The sequence below is a fragment of the Pagrus major genome, chromosome 18 (assembly GCF_040436345.1).
Source record: "Pagrus major chromosome 18, Pma_NU_1.0".
NCBI classification, from domain to species: Eukaryota; Metazoa; Chordata; class Actinopteri; order Spariformes; family Sparidae; genus Pagrus; species Pagrus major.
Window position 1 is genome coordinate 32,772,734 of NC_133232.1, and position 20,541 is coordinate 32,793,274.

The following is a 20,541-nucleotide window of genomic DNA, read 5'->3' on the forward strand; positions in this document are numbered from 1 at the left end:
GACATCTGTGACCACTCCAGGCAGATTCAGAGATACAGATTTAATGGAAAACACCACATCCTGGTGCGCTGTAGTAATAATTGGATCAGATTTTATGGCTCTGTTTCCCTTTTGATGCTTCACTCCTGCATCACTTATCTCTCCCCCTCTGTGTTATCCATCTTCCTCTCCTCCAGCTCACCAGAACAAGTCATTCATCGCTCTGGCAACCCGGCAGTGTTTTCATTATCACCCGCCTCCTCTCCCTCTGTCACCTGGCTAAAGACGGATGTCAGGGTCATCAACAGGAGACAGAGAGCGCCGGGCGAACCTCCGTAGTATCACGGCTCTTCATCTTTATGGTGTTTAGTTCGGCCGCATCGTGTCACTGATAACTTTTTCCATGCCTCCCACTACTCGACTGCATAATAGCTCATCAAACTAGATTACTCTTCCTCTGTCGACTCCTCCAGGACACAAAAAAAACTCCGAACTAGTGCTCTCGAGTGAGCATTGCATCAGTGTTTTGTTGTGCTTTCATTTCAGTTTTGTCTCAGTCAAGTTTCTGTCACTCATGGGGATGGAGACTTGGCATGCACAGCATTTCATTACACACGACACATGAACACAATGGCCTCCTTTCTCTGCCGCTGTCTCCTGCAGGTGCAGTGGAGACTCATGGGAGAGGGCAATGTATTTCCATTTCAAAAAAAGCCTTAGAGAGAGAATATGAATGCGTGTGTGTGTTTGTGTGCGTGCCCAGGTGCAGTCTAAATCAGTACCTGCAACTACAGCGTCTGATTTCTAAAATTTCTTTGTGATGTCACAGGTCATCATTCAAAGAATAAAGAGGAAGAGAGGGGGAGATAGAGAGCAAGAAAGATAGCATGTTATAGCTGATGAGAGTGTTGTGTGTGACAGAGAGAGATTCCAGAAAGGAAACTCACCAGCAGAGAGAGAGAGACAGAATGAGCAAAAAGACAAGAGACTAAGTAAAAATAGTTTAAATATTCATGTTTTTCATCAGATGATTTATTCATGAGCGGCTGACATATTCAGTTATTTATAAACTGCTTGTGTGTCACCACTGTTGACAGAAGTGTTGCTCTGTGTTCCTGGAGGAAGTACACAATGTAAAATGGAACATGAAACAGCCAGCGTGTGCTCAAATGATGCCACAGCAAAGGTTAGCCGTGACTGATAACCAGTTAGGAAACGGGAGCTAATTCCTTAATGTGTCACCGCTGCTTTTCAGAGCAGCTGCCGCGTTACTTGCTATGTATTCTCATCCATATTTCTCTCCTGACTCCAGACTTTGACCCCGGTCTCGGGCTGATGACTGGCATTGCCCCCATAAATCCCATGATGCCCGGCCTGGGCCTGGCTCCCCCGCCCGTCTCCCAAGATGTACCAGTTGTCAAGGAGATCATCCACTGCAAGAGCTGCACGCTGTTTCCTCCCAACCCCAGTAAGTGTCATAGTAGTTATCGCTGCTGTTGCAACAGATATAAGCTGCAAGCTGACCCATCTTCAGCATGCATGTTTTATTTATCGTTGCAGCCGTGTGCATTATCTATGACTTATCTCTGTCGTCTTTCTCACATTTGGGCTGTGGATACGTTCCAGATATTGCGTGACAACAAAGAAATTCCTCCCTAATGTCACCTTTAATACCTCTTCGTACCGCTACCCAGCAGAGCGTAGCTGATTTGCATTCACGTTTGATCAGGAAGGAAGGAAGGAAGGGAGGGAGGAATTAAAGAAGGTGTGTGTATGCATGTGGGCGTGCACTTGTGTGATTTTTTTTGTGAATGTATAATTGGAGGATTGACCTCTGTGAACACATAACGCAGTGCTGCTGTCTACAATATGCCAGGCCAAAGAGGTGATAGACTGTGTCCTCTTCCTTAGCTCAGCTTATGCTTATCGCCGTATCTTCTCTTAATCTCTCTTCGCCTGCTTGCTCTACTGTACTATATACATACATGGTGCTCCCTCGCTCTCTTTTTTTTTCTCTCTCTCTCTCTCTCTCTATCTTGTACTGCATCTCCTCTCCTCCCGCCTCGTGTTTAAGGGGTCAAATACATTTAATTACCTGGTCACCTCTGAGTCTTCCAGCTACTAGTTCCAGGTCAAAGGGTCTCTGTCAGGTTATGTCCGTTACATATGCATATGTAAAAAAAAAACACACTCTCTTTTGCACTCACATACCTTGACACAAATATATATGGGTGTTTTGTGCATCGAGATCTAAAATGAATGGGGCTTGTCGCAACTGGGCCACTTTAACAGCCCATTCTCACTCCCAACGCGTTAGTAATAAGTCATTATCTGTCATAATATGTGAGCATTGTCTGCAATTTTTTTCTTATTTTGAAAGACGGTGCATTTAACGTATCATTGCTAACTTAACTGCAGAGCCCTTCATATGCAAAACTGACACTAGAGGGGTAGGTAGGGCGTCATAATTTGAAGCTTAAGGCTCCAATTTGTAAGATAGTTGATTGTTGAGTCTCATTCCCAACTTGTCAAATACAGACACTTTGGGTTGGTAGGTCAATCAGTCCACCAACCCAGCGTACACCACAATGGATATGACATCCTGGGGATCTGTTAGTTCTGAAAGCATACTGGTGAGGGCCAGGGCTGGCAGGGATGTTTTCTTTGATATGCTGGAGGACCATTTTCTCAAAACACTTCAACATCATGATGGGGGAGAGTGCCACAGGGCGATAGTTGTTAAGACTAGACACAGCAGACTTTTTAGGTACAGGGATGATGGTGGCTGTCTTGAGACAGGTGGGAACAGTTTCCTGTGAGAGTGAGATGTTAAAAATGTCAGTAATAACATCCGCTAGCTGATGTTGCTGGTTCAGGAGAGTTTCGTTCACTGTGCAGTGGAAACTAAAAGTTCACATCAAGGTCATAGAATTTTCTCTGACCAAAATGAGTTTCTGGGCAGGATTATATGCAAGGTTACACGACACAACAGGCAAAACAAACGTGCTGGCAGGGCTGAGATAACTCTCTGATGAAGGGAAAAAGACAATGGAACAGAAGGTGCCTTGGAGACCCAACACACACGTCTATCTGAGTAGATTTACATATGCTCATTACTCAGTTGTTTCATAGCAAGAGGTGAATTGAACTCTGGTCTTCCTGGGAAAAAAAATGATTACACTTCACTGTTATTTAGATTGCTATTGTAATGATGAAAGACCAAAAGGAGAGACTGAAATCAGGATACACAAATAATAATACAAAGACAATATAACAGCAAAAAAGATGATAAAAATGAAACTATTTTCTTCTACAACCTTAATAAAAAGGATTATGAAGAGAAAGGATGAAGTGTCAAAAAGTCCCTGTTCTCATGAGAGTAAATTGTTTCATTGACATTATTACTTATAGCTGCACTACTGTCTGTACCTGTGTGTGCCACTGTAGGTGAGTCATGGTAATTGGGTTAATGTTCCCATTGTGTTCTGAAGGAATACAATGATTTTTTTCCCCCTTATTATTGGGAACCAAGCTGGCTCCACGCCCGAACCACAAGAAAGTGTCGGCAGCACGTGTTGACCATACGTAATAGCAGGTCAACAACAGTTAAACGGCCAATATTATATAAAACTGAGCCACAGAGGCGTGGAGTACGGACTGAATACCATTTCTATGTCCACTGTTCCATTCAGTGGCGGTTCTGCAATGGCTCCCAAAGGAGCTGTTGCCTCTGTGACAACAAGTCCAGGCCCCCTTATAGGCTCCATAAAATGCCACTGCAATATATGCCAAGCTGCAGGGCAAATGTATGATTTCATATTTCAGTACTTTTGCCCCTCCAGTGCTTTAATATAAGACAATTTCTCTGTACCATCTCTGGTTGTATGAAGATGTTGTGGGTAATGCTGCAAAGACATTAATAATGACAATATGGGATTTATAGTGTTTAATGTGTGTCACTGCATGTCTGTTTATCTATATGGAAATGTGACATCTTACAACTTCATATATATATAAAAAGATATTCTCATGTCACAGCAGGGTTGGGCACCAAACGTGGTACAGACTGAATGACATTGGCACTACCAAATATCAATTCAGGTTTAATCAAACGGTGCCAAAGTTCTGTTCTTGAGAGCGCATATTTAGTTGTAGAAGACAGAGAGAGAGCGAGGCGTCACCCCTGCAGCAAGTCGCAGTGAGTCAGGGCAACACTTGCTTGAATATTTGGAATGTAAAATACAAAAGGTGACCAGGGCAGCACGTCTTACCTGAGGAAGCACCTGGTCAGACATTACAATTTATATCTAAAAGTTGAACAGTGTACTGTGTTTGAGCCTGAAAGCCAGGTCACTTGCAGCAGCTGCAGCTGACATTAGCACACCTGAGAGCTGTTTGACATGATTGACGAGGCATCGACAACTTTATCGGCAACCGTATGTAATTAATTAGCGAGCTGGAGGAATTGTTGTTGGATAATTGAAGTCTTTTCACTGTCTTGGTTGATGTCATCTTAGCATTTTTAGTAGTCAGAACTTTGTCGTCTGGAAAACCAATGAAACCTCTCTTCTTTGAAGCAATGCGCTCGTATATAATACAGAAAATACAACAAAAAAGGCGCCAAATTCCAAGTACATGCATATTTTTTATATTATTTCAGTCATACATAAACCCTATTTTACATGTATGTTGATATTAGGGAAGAGACATAAAAAAAAAACCTGAAAATAAAACATTTCCTAGTGAGCATGTCTGCACTCGCACTTTTCCTTCACACTTAGATATTCTGTAAATAATTAAACGTGATCCTAGTGTTCACTCCCACTGCGAGGACTCCGTATCCCTTCTGTTAGAGATAAAAACGGTCTGTCTCGGGGCTTTTTCAAGGCAGCTTCACACGTCAGATGAAGAACACATCAATTTCAACCTAGACTACCAGTGAGAGCTCCTCACTGCAACCAGCGTGGGAGTCTGCCTTTGATACCGAGTGTGGTTTTGAGTTCAGTGTTCACGCGTACGATAAAGCCCTCTGTCACTGGTTGAATGCAAAAAGAAAAATGTATCACACGCTGTAAATGAATTAATAAATACTTCTCTTGTACCTTTAGACCTTTACTAGAGCTAGGTGATTAGAGACGGATGAAAAGCGATGCACCTTATGCATAGTTCATTCTAATCCTGAGGCTGAATGAGGAGCCGTGCTGTTACCTGCTCAATGTTAAAACACAGGAACCTGTCATAAACACTCACCGTATGACCTTACGTTGCTTTCTTTCCCAGCGTGAGCACTTTCGCATTTTCTTTCATTTTTGTCTCGTCATGCACGCACAGACTCGGAGGTATCTGTGCCCTTAAATTCTTCAGATTCTTGAATTCAGGCCTTTACTTCACCGTCCGAGTCTTTTTTATTGTATATACGATAAGACATAAAAGAAACAGCCAGAATGCTTAAGAGAGATTTAAAAAAAGTAAATCATGAGCAGGGATTCAGATGCAGCTCACTGGGTACAGATGGCACTGCTAAGGTTAAGGACTCCATTTCCTTTGGGCCACTCACACACAAAATTTAAGCACTCATGCTTCTTGTAAAGCACTTTGGATAAAAGCATCCAGCCAGTGGTGTGTTAAGATATAATGTTGGGCGCCCATTAAACTGCTTGAACGAAAGCCCACAGTTCAATCCTTTCCTCCTTCTTTTCCCCACCACAGTGTCTCCACACATCTTCAGGATATTTGCTGCCACAATTTCATTTTCACTCACCTTTTCCCTCATACCATTTGTCTCCTTCTATTCATTTCCTTCCTTTTATGTCACCTTTAAGGCAAGAAGTGCGCCGAAACGAGAGTGGGTCGGAAAGTTAGTCTTCAGAGGAAGCCAATTTACTCCCAACATGAAAGAGTAGCACTTTTTTTTCCCCTTTTGAAAGATGCCACTGTTGCCTTCCACAATAGACCAAGAGGGTGTCAAACTGTCCTTTGAAAGCAATAAGAAGACATTTCTCATGCAGTAGCAGACATTTTCTAAAGAGAAAAAAGGCAAAATGCCATCTAAATAAAAGCATGTCAGGTTGGAATTTAATGCAGCTATCTTTTCTTTTCTTTTTTTTTTGTACTGATGGCAAGACATCAGAACCGAACAGAGCCAGTGAGCAGATTTTTTGGCTCACTTGTAGGGTTTGTGCTGTAATTGAAGCATCTGGGGTTCTTCTGAGGGGCTCACAGCAGGATAAAGCTCCACCACAGGGGACAACACAGGGTCACAGTAGAAGCTGACAGGCATCTTTCCTTTAATTTTTTTTATTTTAAAAAGGAGCATCATAGGGTGTTTGTCTAGACTATGTGTGTGAGGGAACAAAAATAGGAAATATGGACAGTAATGTTGCCTTCCACGGTGTGTTTTTTTCACTTGAATGTTGCTGTGTCCAAAGTTAGAGGATGTTTGTGAGTCAGTGCTCCATTTCCTAAGGTACTTGTTATGTGTCCGGCAGGCGATAGTGTGTGCGTGATGGGGATAGAGGGCAGCAGGTTACATATGGCGCCTATCACAGGAAGCAGGACCCCCAGCTACTCCACCTCGGACATTACACGCAGCTTCCTCCTCACTGACCTTTAACTGAACCGCACTGAAACTCACCAACTGTCGCTCGGATTTCCTTCATATCTGCATCATAACTTTCTCCACATTTTTTGACTTCCACTATTTTTTTTTTTCATGCTTTTTTTTTTCTTGTTTCAGATTATGGCATTTTCCCGTCCTTTTAAACAGTTTCTACATATTTCTGAAAATCCAAATTGATCTGAAAATGTTAAATTTAGCAAAATTCTCCAGATTCCTCTTTGCTGTTCCAATATAATAAGCTTGGATGGGGCCACTTGTAGTGTTTTTGAACCTTTCATTTTACCTCCGCTTAATATCTTACCATCACAGTTTAGCTCGTAGCGTAACACCCAGAATTAAGTCCTTGAGCCTAAAGTGACATCCTCAAATTGCTTATCGTGTCAGCAAGACATCGTATCTCATTGTATCGCTATAATACCTGATGAATGACTTAACTTAACTAATAATGACATCAATATGATCTTTTGTTTAGCCTCTTGATGAGTCATAAACAGTTTGACTGCATTAATGCACACTAATTGATTTATCTTGACAGTAATGACTGTTAATTAATGTGAAATTGGAAACGGCACAATCTGTCAATAAGCAGTTCCATCAGGAGCCCCAGTTTTTATTTCCATGCCAGGTTTGGACTTCTTCTCTCATCACAGAAAACCTTGAAGTGATTAAACTTTGTTTCTTCTGTCTCTTTCTCATATTCCATGACTCGCATACACACGGACGCAAACCCATTTTCGTCTCACAGCCCTTTAATGCTCAAGACCTACATTTCATTTGCTGCTTCAGTGAATTACTCTGTGAGTGTCTTTAATGGTCATCACTTCCTCCGGCTCTTCTTTTTTCAAACACTTTTTCATCGGTGTCAAGCTTGTCTGTCTGTAATTACCCTCAAGTAGAAGACCAAAGATGCCCTTCAGAACCCTCCTGTCTACGTGCCTACATTTCTAAAAAGTCCTCAGTATGGATTTCATCCTCCTTTCAAAGCCAAACATTTGGTAATGCAGTCACATCTCTACAGTGTCTGGACAAAAAAAATGTTGATTTCTAACGGCAGGCTTTTACGAAGAAAGGATGTCAGCTAAATGTCAGATTGTTGCCTTGTTGTCCTTTTATATTGTCCTCCTCACTCATCAGCCAAACTTGTCAGAAATTGTAATTTAATGCTGAATCGAGCAATGAACCGCAGCATGTTTTAGCTGACTGCAAAGTAAAGGCAGGGGAAGCTATCACCTTCCTTTGTCCTCGAGCTAGTGTGTGTGCACGCGTGTGTCTGTGTGCGTTTTTCCTGGCTTTGAGTATGCCAGTGAGAGAGCAGCCGTGAGTATGTGCGTGCTCCAGTTTTAATGCCATCATCATGGCCAAGGTCAGGGGATGAAGGCATTTGGGCCATGTGCCAGAGCAAGCTGTGACATGAGGAGGACAAAGCCATAAAGTACCTTTGATGTGTTTTACCATAACTTTGCTACAGGCTCTCCAGCACTAAAGCCACAGGACTGGATAATAGCTCCTCTCGGGCCCATAATTTAAAATTTCATGTCCAACCTTTTGAGCACTGAATGAAAAATACACTGTATTTTTTCTCATTTAGGAGATGATTGATGGAAAGTCGTCTGATTTATAGCCATGGGAAAGTGATTTCAGTTCTCTAAGTGTACATGAATGAGTCCTACATTTCAGCTCTGCCTGAGATACTTTTCACATAACTGCTGGGTCCAATTTATTCCGTGCGTCAGTCAGCAAATGTCACTATACTTTTATGACAGCTGCTCCAGAACATATGGGCACAATTTATTCGAACATTTACATAAGAGACATTTTCAGCCATATTCTTTAGTAGCTGTAGTTGAGTTCACTTTATCAGACTGTAACAGGTTATACAGGCTGTTCAAGTCTTAAACTAAAACTTTTCTCAAAATCCATTTGAATTCTTTGTATTTATACCCCTTTTCCACTGGTCAAAAATCCCACTTAAACCTGCTCAGATTGGGCTTTTGTGTGCAATGGGAGTGTTTAAACTCTACATTTACACCCGGGAGGATTGACTCTGCAGTAGACCCAAGTTTTTTTCACCTCTTGGATCAAAACGTAAGACCCGGGTGAACATGCTAAATTCGGCTGTGCGAAGTGCTGATGCGTTATCAGCTTCCTTTAGGTTTCTAAAGTTTATTTTGTCTGAGATGTGTTGACTTTAAAGTACTTTTGGAGGTTGCACATTTTGCTGCTGTTGAATTGTATTTTGTTATCCTGACAGGTGTTTATTAATAATATTTAGTCCATCACATTTATTTCAATGAAGGCACACTTCATCTTAGAAACACCTCTCAGTAAAAATCAATCCAATTCATCAGCAACACAAACGGCACCTCCAAATGAGTGAAGTTTAATCAACACCTCCCTAAAACAGTTTCAACAAAAAATGAATATAACGACCTTCATGGAGGTGTGATTTAATGCAGGACTGTTGCACGAGACTGGAGTTATGTTTAGCGAGTGCAAACTAGCGACTGAGGGTAGAAAGACTATCCTATTCTTGTCCAGAATAAAGATGTATGTTGTAGACGTCACACACCGATCTATTCAAATGAACCAAGAGATGTAAGTTTGTAGTAAAATGTACTGATGGGTAACCCAATCATTGGACAGTTTTGGTTTTCCAAAACTACATAGTGCACCATTAAATGTTCAATCAAAAAACAGAAACCAACCATGTTAACACCAAACTTGACTTCAGCTCTATTGCATATTTTCTTTCCTAAATAACAGTGCTAACATCAAAGCACAGGTGGTTTAGCATCCATCAATTTCCAAGTTTCCTCTGTACAGACTTAACCAGTCACTCATATCATCCTTGGCAAGCCTGATCTTTCTGAGATTATATCAACATTTATATTAGTTCAGTCCGTTCAGTTAGTTTTGGACCCTCGACATGAAGGGATCAACCTCTCTCAGGCCGGAAGGATTTGATCTTCATGCTAGGGATGGCGCGACGTGATTATCTCCGATATAGAAATGATTCAAGCATATTGTTCCATGTTATAGCTTTCCATCAGTTCTTACCGCTGTTGTTTCATCTCATCAAATGGGCATGGCCATCCATTCCTGTCTGATCACCTTCAGCTTTATTTCCCATTTCATGCTCTCCGCTCTGAGAATGCAGGTCTCCCATCTTGATTGTCCACATTGTAATTTTTCTACAATGGTCTCTTTTCCACAAGCGACATATACAGCATGCCTGTCACTCGAAAGAGGTCCGTCCTCTGTCGCTCTTCCTGAGTAAACAGACTGTAAAACCCCTTTAGGTAAATGTGTGATTTGTGATGATAATATAAATGAAATAAATCAACTTGACTTAACGTTCTTGTGTAACCTTTAAGTACCGTTCTGTTTTGTTTCAAACAGCCAGTTCTCTGCCTCAAAGCATACATAATGTGTGAAAAGATGTGGAACTAAATGTACATCAGATGCCAAGAGGAAACACTTTCAGAGGCAGACACAGTAGAGGCCATTTGTATTTGTCATTCTGAATCTCTCCTGTTACATTTTTTATAGCATCCGATGTTCTTTTGTATGATGTGGCTTAAACTTTTCAAGCACTCAGTTTCACACATTTGAAAGCCGTGTTATGCTGTCATATCACGAACACAAGTGTCCGACTGGCTGAGGGAGAGAGGAGACATGTTTATGATACCCTCTGTTGTTACGTCCTCATATTAAAAATGTTTTTTGCAAGGCTTTTGCACTCTATATTCCAGTTTATACTGAACCGGAAAAGCAACATTTTGCTGGTCGAGACACTGAAGTAGTTGAAATTTCAGTTTGACTGTGAGCCCTGAAAGCAGTAAATTGTGTCTGAAAAGTGGAAGTGCTGACGTGAATCCTGAAAGTGTTTGAAGTGTCAAAGTGCCACAATTGAAAGAAGAAATGTCAGTTGAAGAGAAAGAGATGAATTAAGTTGAAATGTTTTTTTTACCTACATGACCTACAGTACTGAGGCAGCAACCATTTTTTTCCCTATTTTAACGGATTTTTGACTTTGAATCCTGCGTTACAGGGTGCTGCCTCTTCTCTCTGTTGATTGTTTTGACAGAACCAAGTGGACCGAGATTGTCCCTGAATCAATTAATGAAAAGCAAAACAAAAAAACATGCCACAAACTACAGACGCTCAGATTGTTCACCCCTATTAAATACAGGGCTCATTACCTTGTCTCAGAAGAGCAGGAAAGAAGGCAAGATTGATTATTAAATTATTATTTAGTATGTTCTGTCAGGGATTCTGGATCTAGTTTGTATAAATTTGTGGTATCTTTCTTGTCTCCGCAGTGTAGACTGGGCATATACTGTACTATGGGTGGGCAACATGACCTAAAATGTATATTACTTATAAATATTTTTTTTTTTTTGTTTTGTTTTTCGCAGTGATGGTTTTATATCCCAGTATTACAAAAATAAAAGGGATACTCCACTCAAATATGATTCTACCTCTTTTCATGCTATTGTCAATGTAAGGGAACATATTTTTAAAAAGATTTTAAAAAGTCTTTGTGTTTATTGGCTTGAAATAGGAATAAGCTTACTTAAAAACTTACAGGTTCCAAGTTTGAACTCGGCAGGAAGAAGACAAATCTTTATTTATCACATACACTCATACGATAGGGAAACTTCTCTCTGTCCGCATTTAACCATCCCGGAGGAGCAGTGGGCAGCCTCTGTCCCTGAGACCGACTCCAGGTCTTAGCCAGTGCCTTGGTCAAGGTCAGTGACCTATAAAAACCAGATGCCAGAGCGCCCAGAGAAAACCCACACAAGCACGGGTAGGACATGCAAATTTCACAGTGAAAGGCCCTGTCCCAGCCGAGATTTGAACCCAGAACCTTGTTGCTATGAGGCAATATTACTAACTCCTGTGCCACCATCCTTGAGCCTGAGCTTTGAAGCAAATCTTTGCTGGCCCTCGCTGAGAAAGCAGTCCAGAGTAAAATGGTTAGCTTTTTTGTTGGTTCTTGCAGACAACAACTGGGAAACTGGGGCGCTTTGTTCACAGTCCACGTTTGTGTTGATCGAAGTAGGCGTAAAAAAAAAACAGTAGGTAATACATGTAACTCTCATGTAACTCACAGTCATGACGTTATTGCAAAATATATGTTATAGCAGAACCTGAAACTGTTGCTGGTGATGAAACCAGACACATCCACCCCTCACGCTTACAAGCAAGCACGCTGAGTACCAGTTATCCCTCAATTAGCATTTGATCTTACTAACACAATCAGTGATCAAAGACCAATCAACCAACTGTAATATGAATGTCTATGTTGGATTCCCTGGAGCTCAGTTTATGCAGTCTAAGGTTGCAACTAAATGTGTGCCTTCCTTTGAAATAATAATAATAATAATTTGTCTCTTTTCTTTTTTCTGCTGCATGTTTGACAGACCTTCCGCCTCCAGCCATGAGGGAACGCCCCCCGGGGTGCAAGACGGTATTTGTCGGGGGTCTTCCCGAGAATGCCACTGAGCAGCTCATCGTGGAGGTCTTTGGACAGTGTGGGGATATCGCCGCCATCAGAAAGAGCAAGAAAAACTTCTGTCACATCCGGTTTGCTGAGGAGTTCACCGTGGACAAGGCTCTCCTCCTCTCTGGTAAGCTAAAAAACTCTTATTCCCCAGTTTCTACCAGTACTTTTGTGAAAAAATCAATCCTGTCTCTCTTAATAGAAATGTTTTACATCTGATAAACCATCTTTGACATATATTGTTGGTTTTCTGCCAAATCCTCACTGCTGTGCAATAAAATCCCCAACAACCCCAGAACCTTGTTTTTACGCATGTATTGGTTTACATTGGGCTTAAAGGTCAGAGGATAACAGCTTTCTTTCTAACTTGCCTGGATAATATTGAATCTCTAGAGATGGCTTGCATTGTCAGGCCACTGCTATCAGTGCACCCGGCCCTCTCCCGGCACCCCGGCAATCCTTCACCTCAGGTGGAGGAAGAATGATGAGCTGTTAACCTTTACTCTGATGGAAATGAAAGGGATGATATCTATCGCTCAGCACTACAATTCTCCAGCATCACACGTTCACTCGGGACCATTTGGCAGATGGATAAATAGATCGAGGCACAGATGTACAGGTAGATGGAAAGTTTGCTGCTCTCCACATAGATTGTTTGGAAGTGAACATCACTCGATATATATTTGAAGGAACAACAAGCTCTGGACGACAAAACAGGACAAAATAATAGACTTTTTTTTTTTTTTAAGTTTGCATTCATCATGTGTATTGGGTTTTGTACATCTGTTCTCACTCCACACTCATCAAATACAGATAAAAATACTTGACCTTAAGCTTCAAACTATGACGCTCGACCTACTCTTTTAGTGTCAGTGTTGGATGTGAAGGGCTCTGCGCTGAGGTTAGCAGTTAAACTTTATATGCTACGTCCAGTTAGATTTTCAAAATAAAGCTTGCTGACAAACAGTTCAGGTATTATGCCATGTTACGACCTGTGGACTGTTATATGTTGTCAAAAGGTCGCAGTTTGGGTAAGTTTAGACACAAACATTTTTAATCAGATTGAGAGGGGTGCCTAATATAAGCGGCTAATATAACCGCTGATCTTCTCTCTCTGTTTGGAATAAATTCCCTCTGCATCCATTCGCCTCTTGTGTGAGTAATCAGGTGACGTCGCTTCCAGGAGAGACACAAACATGGCGGTAATTAAACAGAAATGGTCTTTTGCCGATCCAACTTTTTTGTTATAAATCTCGAGAGATTTACAGACTGTTGAACAATTGTTGAAATGCTCGAAAAAACTAGTTGTTCATAATGCAAATGATGCAAGACATTGTTCCCAGGACACGATGTGAGTCCATCTTGAAACTTACATTAACAGGCAAAGTATAACGTTCTCGATAACGTTTGAAAAAAAACTGCTGTTTTATTTCCGGCAGATTAGATGCTTCACTGCAGGCAGAACAGCTCTGGGCATGTCAAAAAAGTTATATTCTGATTAATGCATGTTAATCCATGCATTAATCCATGTAAACAGATGGAATATGTTATCAGAATGATTCAATCAGATTGCACAAATATTGTCCATGTAACCACAGCTAATGTTTGACCCTTCTTATCTTATTTTACCTTATTTTATCGTATCCCATCTACATGCAGTCAAAATCAGTGTCTTTACTAGACAGCCAAGTAGTCTGACAATTTCTAGCTTTGTGCCTCTTGACTAACTATCACCTGCTTACAGGGTCGCAGCACCAGACAAATGAATTTGCTCACATTTAAAATAATTCAGTCTGCTGCTGTACGGTAGCTGCTGCTCCAGAAGAAGTCTCTCCATTCGTTCTGTGACACCAGCTTACGTTTTTTTATTTTATTTTATCTCCATCCAGCAGCTTCTCCTGCACAGATGCCTTAAATCTTTCTTGGTGAATTGCTGGCCATATATTCCCTCGTCACAAAGCTCATTTAAAACACCAGCCACTGCAATAATACCTTCTGCATTATTTAATGTGTGTGTGTGTGTGTGTGTGTGTGTGTGTGTGTGTGTGTGTGTGTGTGTGTGTGTGTGTGTGTGTGTGTGTGATTTCATCTCCCTCTTCCCTACAGTCAGAAAGGAGCTATAAGTCCATATATTAGCCAGATGACAGACCTGTGTAGCTTTCTCATAAATAGTTCTTTCAGAGCACTGTGGCCTCTTCTCCCAAAACACACACACATGCACACACACGCCCAGATACACATTACAGCAGCCTCGGCACACTGAGGTCTCCCTTTATTAAATATTGAAGCAAATGGAGAGCCTGAAGCAGGGAGAGCCGACTCGAGGAACTACCCAAAACTCACACTACTTCTGACATTCAACTTTATCTCCCGTTTCCTCTGATGAGAGCGTGTGTGTGTGTTCATATGTATTCGGAGGGCAGGCCGGCCGGGGCGTTTGCCCAGCTTGTTATCTGTTTTTCTGACTGCCCACTGTACTGTAAACACCCCAGCCTCTCACAGATCACTCAGACCAATCAATTAACAGGACGAGTGTGATTGCTCTTCACACCCACACACAGGCAGTGAAATGAGCTTTGAGTGTCATGTAGGAGGCAGCAGGGTGAGCCAGGGCTATCACTGTAATTAGTGTCTCACACTCTTGTACATACGGAGTAAAAAGCTCAAGTGACTTGCTCAGCTTTTGTCTGTCTATTCACCTGGAGTGTGTAGCTGCAACAACAGGACACAGAACAAAGAGGATGTGTGGATCAGGTTGTTCTTTGATTTGGAGGCAAATGGGAACAAGTTGATCAATTCAACCGTGTCAGACAGTTGTGTGTGTGTGTGAAGGCACCCTTTGGTCTGCCTATCTGTGCTTGTTATTCTGTCTACTGTACTTCAGAGAAGATGTTGATAGAAATTGATATTTCGCCCTGCTCGCACTCTCATCCAATCAATAAAACGTCTCAGCTATCCTCCATGTTCTCCAAGACCTCACCTTTTTTTTCCTTAATTGGTCTCATCTCCTGTCAAACCTCTCCTTCTTGTCCACAGGTTACCGTGTTCGTGTAGGTTCCAGCACGGACAAAAAAGACTCAGGCCGCCTCCACGTGGACTTCGCCCAGGCCCGAGACGACCTCTACGAGTGGGAGTGTCGGCAGCGCATGTTGGCCAGAGAGGAGAGGCACCGGCGCAAGATGGAGGAGGATCGCCTGCGGCTGCCCTCCCCTCCTCCCATCGTTCACTACTCAGAGCACGAGTGTAGCGAGCTGGGAGACAAGATCAAAGGTTAGTAGACAAACATGAAGCGTGTCCACAGACTGAGTGCACTTGTGAGCATGTGACTGTGGTCAACTGAGGGTGCAAACATGGAAAAGCTCTAACTGTTTGAAGTAAGTGCTCCAATGAACAGTGAGTTTCAATTTCTTTCACCATTATTGGAAGCATTGCCATAAAAGCTGGTAGGCCGCAGATGTCTGTGGCGCTCAGCAGATGAAGCCCAATAAATTTTGGTAATCCTTTGACGCACAATGAGGTTCACATATGCGGTTTTGAACGACATTTTTAGACAGCCAGTGAATGGATTGCCATGAAATTTGGTTCACGCACTCATATCACTGTAATAACTAGGGATGAGCTAGTACACAGTTTTCTATAGCTGTATCTATTCAACCAACACATGTTTTACATCTGTGGGCAGAGATTAAACTGGAAGTGGGCGAGACTAAGCAGAAGTTGTTAACTTAAGTCTTGAATTGATATAAGTTGAGGTTGTTTTTATTTTTGATTAGAAAACTACTAACGGAACGGTCTCAGAACCGAGCGTCAGATCAATGTTACTGTAATTTAGATAAACATTTAGCAGTTGATAATATCACCTGGTACAGAACATTCAGGGATGAAAATATGTTTAAGTTGATTGTGACTGATTATTTTAGGGCCAGCAGTGAATGTAATCTAAACACACTTGACATTTCATCAAGTGTTCTTTCGTCTCCGCAGCCTTTTTCTCATTTAAGTGTTTTATACTTTTGCTTGTTACCGGCAATTCAAAGTGACTTGACACTCGTTAATCATTTTTCTTGACTGCGAGGATTTGTGCTGTAATTTAAAATGTTTAAATGCTCTCTGTGGTTGAGTATAGTTCCCATCAGTATTCAGAGCGCATATACAGAGAGGGTGGGCTGAAGGGGCCTCTGGGATGTGAGAATATCTTGTTGAGCCTTGTGGATTCTTAATGCAATCAAACATCTGTGGCTGGAGATCCCTTGTTGATCCCCAGTGACATTTTTCTGTCCTTACCCTTCCGCCTTTACTGCAATGTTACAGCTGGGAAGGCACTCGCCCTTAAAATAGCACAAGAGATGCACTACATGTGGAGTGCTGGTAATTATTTGGTACGTAGACACCCTACCTTTTAATTCATATAGCTAATTATCATTATCTGCTAATTGACCACTTAATGAACATCATTCTCATCTATCTGTCAGATTTGAGGAGAAAAAGGTCAATTTTCTCCTAAACCTTTCCTGGTGATCAGACCAACTTTGATTTCATTGTCGATTCACACATTTTGAAATCTGTTTGATGAAAGAAATGAAAGCATGGCAGAACAAAATTAATTAGAGAAGTCAGTGGAAGAAAATTGGAGAAAAGAAAATAATTTTTTGCTAAAAGGCAGCATAATTCACTGTACTGAGATGTTTCACAGATTTAAAGTGTCTTTTTCTTAAAGCTGTTCACAAGTTTCTCGGAGCATGCCTCGCAGGAAAATAGTATCTTATTATCTGGTAAAACTGTTATGTTCTGCACCGTTTTCTGCAAGTTTACAGTGACTGTCACATCTGTTCCTTGTCAGAATAGCTCTGAGTTATGGATACAAAGAAAAATGCAGAGAAACAAAAGGTAAAAGTTTTCTAATTGGGAATTTATTTCTCCTAAAGCAAGGTAATGCATCCTCATATTTCAATTTGTGTATTAATGTTCAGGTAATGCCACAGCTGAAGGCCCATTGAATGAGAATCCCAATCTTTCTGGCCTCCGGCCATTGTCAGTGATCGAATACCAGTAATATTCCTCAAGATTGTCTATTAATAATACCACTGCAGGGGGCCATGTGTTATGAGAGTGAGTGTGCCTATAAACAAACAGCAACACCTCAGGGATTCAAGAGCTAACACCTTGATTCAATATCTGTAGCTGTGATAGATCATCATTCATGCAAGCCATCTGATGGACCCCGCCGTGTGTTTGTGTGTGTGTGGTCGAGAGCGACACAGAGAAATTGAGAGCACCTGCAGAGCCCGGCTTAAACAAATATAAACCTCCCCAGCTGCTCCATCTGTACAGACGTTAAGTAATGTTTATGTGTGTGCACATGATGTATGCGCGGCGCTCTGTGTCCGTGTGTTGTGCGGAGGTCTGAGGCGATGTGTCGTGCACTGACGTCTGTGTGTGGGAGCGTATTCTCTCCTATGCTCCTCTGACTTGTAAGCAGGGCAGCGAGGCAGAGGAGGACAGGACAACCACTGCAGAATAACAACAATAGAAATCAATAAAGTCTCCTGACATCATCTGATTATTCACCAGACAAAGCAGGAGTACCGCTAAACAACCTGCACTTTGTAACACGCCGCTCACCTTTTCTGTAGACGTTTGGCGAGGATTGTTTACCAAAGATATTTATAGGAAAGACGGGAGCTGATTGATTTTATCCAAAAGTGTTCCTGTGATTGAACCTCCTGCTCATTTGTGTTCAGCGTATAGATATGATAAAATTTCCCTCCTCAATCATTTATTTCATCCATTCTGCTCTGTTCCTCCCAGGATGAGAATGAGTTCTTGAAGTTATTTTCATCTCATCATCTCCGTGTCCCCATTCTTTCCTCCGAGACACCTTTTGCATGCGACCTGCAAACGACCCAGCACACACTGGAAAAAAACTTGCAAAGACAGCTCGTCTGAACATTAAAATATTGCTCAAACATTAATTAAGTGTAATTTTAGCTTTATATAAATACAGCGCTTGGATTCGAGCTGGAAACTGAGATGATTTGCGCTACTTTTGTACGTTGTGAATGTTTATGTCATTTGTGTTAATATTGAACTTGTTTCCTCCTGGTTGTCCCAGATCATCAAAAAGTTCACAGAAGATCTGCAGAGGCAGCTTTTCCTTGGTCCTTCAGTGACCCTTACTCTTTCCTTCTGTCCCCTTTTGGCTTAACACAACTTTAGTTGGCAGAGGCTGTTCGGTTATTCTACTTCTCTGGTATTGATTTTGACCACATTTCTTTCTCTCCTTTCCTCCCGTGTTTGTCAAATGACAGAGTTTGTAAAGGCTGCACTTTTTTAACCTTTCTAATGTCGACTCTTTTCTCCTTCACACTCCTGCTGCCCAGATGACAGTAAATTTGCTTTATTTAAAATATTCATTTCATCCCAACATGCTTATATTGACCCAGACTCTTGCTCTCTGCACCCCGTCTCCTGCATTATTTCCCAGATGACAATAAGTTTCCTGAATCAGTGCGCGTGCTGTTGACCTGGCTGGAACGAGGTGAAGTCAACCGCAGGAATGCCAATAACTTCTACTCCATGATCCAGTCCTCCAACAGCCACATCCGCCGGCTGATGAGCGAGAAGAGTCAGCACGAGAAGGAGATGGAAGAGGCCAAAGACAAGTTCAAGACCGCGATGGCCACCATATTGGCTCAGTGTGAGTCCTCTGCTCATTCACACAGTGCGTGTATATGTAGTTTAAGGATGGCACTAGCCAGGTCAGTAGCTTAATGTGACTTTGTCTTACAATTCACTTATCATGCTCATCTAATATACCTTTGTAGAGCATAAATAATGTTATAAGTCATTTTTAATCAAGGTTTTTAATTGTAATTTACATTTTTATATAAAACGCAGCATACACAGCTCAGTGCAGCTCATATTCACATTACCTTCTGCCACTCCCACACACAGTTCATGTAAGATCACCAACACAGTTCAAATTAATACAAAGAACATCAACTTAAGTTTCCTCCTGAAATGAAACACCTTTTTTTTTTTAAAAAAAAAAGGCAACAAATGCTTTAAAAAGCAAATAAAAATTGAGTACAGAAAATGAGTGAGAGGGAGATAAATATACATACACCATAACAAGGTTTGAATTAAAGGGATTTTTAAGAAGTGGTTTTAAAGCCTTACTCACTCATATTTTTATTTAAAAAAAGCAGTCAAAAGGTATCCAGTTCAGAAGAATACAAACTTTAGATTTGTTTCACAGTTTTACTTATTATGGTAATCAAAAGGAGACGGGTTGTCTGAGTCAATAGAGAGAACTACTTGTCAAGCAGGGATAAAAAATATAAAAGAAAAGCTAATATTTTTCTTCAAAGGTCTTCAAAACACAAAAAGGGTCTAATGTTGGCCATGTTCTTCAACAGGAGATGCAATTATTGCACCACTGTTGCACCAGTACACCTTCAAAAAACTGATTGAAATTAAAAATCACACTGAAATTACTGGGGATTTGCTTATTACTAGTAAACAAGCCTTTGAATAGCAGACTGAGCCTTGGCAAACAAATGGAATTGATTTGAGCCGGTGCACCTATCATAACTTAAGTTATACCAAACTCTATACACAGAAATGATCACATTTTATTTCTGTTAAAACCTAAATCCAATATGTTTAAGCGAGGATCCTCCCCAAAATCAAAAATACATGTTTTTCCTCTTAGGTGCTGTGCTGTTTATCCATCTAGATTGTTTTAGTGTGTGTTGCCACGGTTCTGAGATATCGGCCATTTCTCTTAAACGTAATGGAACTAGACGACACTCGGCTTGTGGTGCTCAAAGCCCCAGAAAATACATTTGAAAACCTCAACGGCGATGTCTCTTTGCAGGAATCATGACCCGGTTACACAAGAAAAAATGGAGGATGCCAATAATGTGTAATATCGAACGCTGTCAGTATCAGTGTCTTATGCCATTTCCTTCAGCACAGTGATACGGTTGGGGGGTGCTGTTTGGTAAAAAGAAAATAGATCCAACATGGAACTGCTCACAGTAAGTTCTGTGGATGATCTTGAGTAACCAGGTCATGTTTCCTGTAAAGTCATTGCTCTGGAGTTTTTAATTTTTTTGCATTTTGAGCACCAGAAACAGAATGCCATCTCTTTCTATTATATTCTAGAGAAGGCAGACATTTCTACAGCCGATATCTCCAATACAAACACAAAAATCAAAACACAAAAAATCCAACTAGATGGATGAATAGCACTACAGGTAAGACGAAAAATATGTATTTTTATGTTGTGGTGAACCATCCGTTTAGTATCATAGAAGTACAGTGTATTCAAAGGGAGATGTCTTGTATGCGCCAACCCTTTTTTTCTTTCAAAAACTAATATTGGATTTGACTGTATGTCCAGTCTTGTCCCGTCAACAACTACTTGACT

At 41.2% G+C, this 20,541-nt stretch overlaps 1 protein-coding gene across 1 annotated transcript in view; it reads left to right on the forward strand.

The window, feature by feature from the left end:
* The window catches only part of LOC141013701 (ecto-NOX disulfide-thiol exchanger 2-like), a 168,853-nt gene that overhangs the window by 110,101 nt on the left and 38,211 nt on the right, over positions 1-20,541 (forward strand). The window contains exons 4-7 of the mRNA XM_073487525.1: positions 1,292-1,447; positions 12,028-12,234; positions 15,144-15,377; positions 18,592-18,804. Of these exons, the coding sequence (XP_073343626.1) occupies positions 1,292-1,447; positions 12,028-12,234; positions 15,144-15,377; positions 18,592-18,804 (810 nt within the window). The remainder of the gene's footprint in view (positions 1-1,291; positions 1,448-12,027; positions 12,235-15,143; positions 15,378-18,591; positions 18,805-20,541) is intronic.